A 1774-nucleotide genomic window follows, 5' to 3' on the forward strand; every position below is an offset into this window, starting at 1 on the left:
TCCAAACCATTCTAGCCTCTAAAGCTGTGCAAAAGATAGCAGCCGCTCTAGAAATGGTCTGGTAGAGCAGGAGTGCATGGACGAAAAATGCAAAGGGGCGTAACCCCGGGAAATTATTATTATTATATTTATTAAAAAGCAGTATCCTCATCACCCTTGATTTAAAAGCTGTTCTGTTTGAGAAACTTTTAAAGTTAAAGCAGATTTTATTGAAAATATATTAATTATAAGACCATTTTGTATTCCAAGTTTTATTTACTTTCTTATGTTTTCTCAGTCCATTTATGTTGCCCCAAGAGGTATATGTCAGTGTAATGTAACCAAAAGAGCAGTTGCTTGAACGCGAACATTTCGTGGTACAAAAATTTGGCAACAACGCCAAGTAATTGATTCTAACCTCAATTTTTAGTTTTCAATTTTGTTTGAATTTTAATTATTAATAATTACAATGTTATTAAACAGATGTAATTTTACATACATGTGTAAATTGTTTAATTTTGTACTTATTTTTAGGTCAATATCTGTTACCGTTCCTTACTGAAAGTACTTTACCATACAAACCCTTAGTTACAGTTCGTTATGCAGCGAGAAAGGGTACACGTGAGAGAAGGGAGAAGAAGAAAGTTAAAGTAGTTAAGGAAAAAGTTGCGTTTATTCCACATAATCAGCGTGATAAGGAGAAGTAGGTATATTATGCTCGTAGGTACCGTTATATTCATATACAAATTAGGTTGCTTAAAAATCGTCCCAAATTGAAGTTTGATGATTCAGCGAAGCCCACGCCTATTGATAACGTTTATATAATGCGCAAGTATAAAATGATCACGTATCCGTTCGTCGAAGCCCTACAATGTCACAGGGAGACGCATCATCCTGACATGTATAACAAACCAAACGCTGATGTACAAATTAAGATAGAGCTCAATATGGTTGCAGAGAGAAAGGTAATAACATAGCACAATTCTTTCCATGTAGTATAATCTTATTTTAGACACGTCTCCTCGACAACTTTACACGCATGGCACCTATGCCTCATAAAATAAATCACGGAGAAGAGCGATCAATTCTTGCATTTGTTAAGGAAGCCGAATTACAGGAGGCCGCCAGAAAGGCAGGTGCCAGTTTGGCCGGTGGCGTGGAGTTAATCAAAGAGATTCAAAGTGGATCACTATCTCTGCAAAACTTTCACTTCATAGTAGCTCATCCGAGTATACTCCCAGAGCTGGTTTCGATACGAGGGTTGCTAAAGAAAAAGTTTCCAAATCCGAAGAATGGGACTTTGAATGCCAATTTGCATGACAGTGTAACAAAATTTATGAACGGTATCACGTACAGCGCTATTAAAGACGAGTATGAAAAAGATTTTGGTTTAATCGAAACTGTAATTGGCACAGTAAGTGTATTTTTGTTTAGGTGAGGTTTAGTTTAGTAATTCTTGTAGTTGGGTATGGATGATGCTCATTTGGAAGAGAATTTCGCTAGTCTTCTCCTGGATGTTTATGAGATGAAACCCAAACGTTCAGGTACTTTTATTTCAAGGTAGGTTCGCCTTGTGTGTCATTACTTTTTGAATTTATTGCGAACTGTAGGTGCTTGATGATTAGTCCGCCTTCTCGTGAGAAATTCAAAGTGGACCATTCTGTTTATCTTCCTGTTGAACAAGTAGAAGTTGCACAACCTGAAGAGGAGGAGGAAGAACCTGTAGCTGAAGCAGCTGCATCATAGATTTAGTTGTAAATTGAATGTTCAGTAGATAATAAACTTAATTAGTATA

The 1774-nt window shown here is 36.5% G+C and overlaps 1 protein-coding gene across 1 annotated transcript; it reads left to right on the top strand.

The window, feature by feature from the left end:
* The first annotated feature begins 350 nt into the window (after nucleotides 1-350).
* On the top strand, nucleotides 351-1774 carry LOC116166890 (50S ribosomal protein L1-like). Its single transcript, XM_031482083.1, has 6 exons — nucleotides 351-464; nucleotides 514-682; nucleotides 731-944; nucleotides 992-1393; nucleotides 1442-1539; nucleotides 1590-1774. The coding sequence occupies exons 1-6, from the start codon at nucleotides 449-451 to the stop codon at nucleotides 1723-1725; spliced, it is 1035 nt and encodes a 344-aa protein (XP_031337943.1). The 5' UTR covers nucleotides 351-448; the 3' UTR covers nucleotides 1726-1774.

This window comes from Photinus pyralis, unplaced genomic scaffold (genome assembly GCF_008802855.1).
Source record: "Photinus pyralis isolate 1611_PpyrPB1 unplaced genomic scaffold, Ppyr1.3 Ppyr1.4_LG3b, whole genome shotgun sequence".
Classification (NCBI taxonomy): Eukaryota; Metazoa; Arthropoda; class Insecta; order Coleoptera; family Lampyridae; genus Photinus; species Photinus pyralis.

What these genes read in the sequence shown, in the direction of transcription:
- LOC116166890 (XM_031482083.1), top strand. An exon ending in AATCAGCGTGATAAGGAGAA is followed by an intron (nt 683 to 730) that starts GTAGGTATATTA and finishes TATACAAATTAG; the next exon opens with GTTGCTTAAAAATCGTCCCA. An exon ending in TCAGGTACTTTTATTTCAAG is followed by an intron (nt 1,540 to 1,589) that starts GTAGGTTCGCCT and finishes TGCGAACTGTAG; the next exon opens with GTGCTTGATGATTAGTCCGC.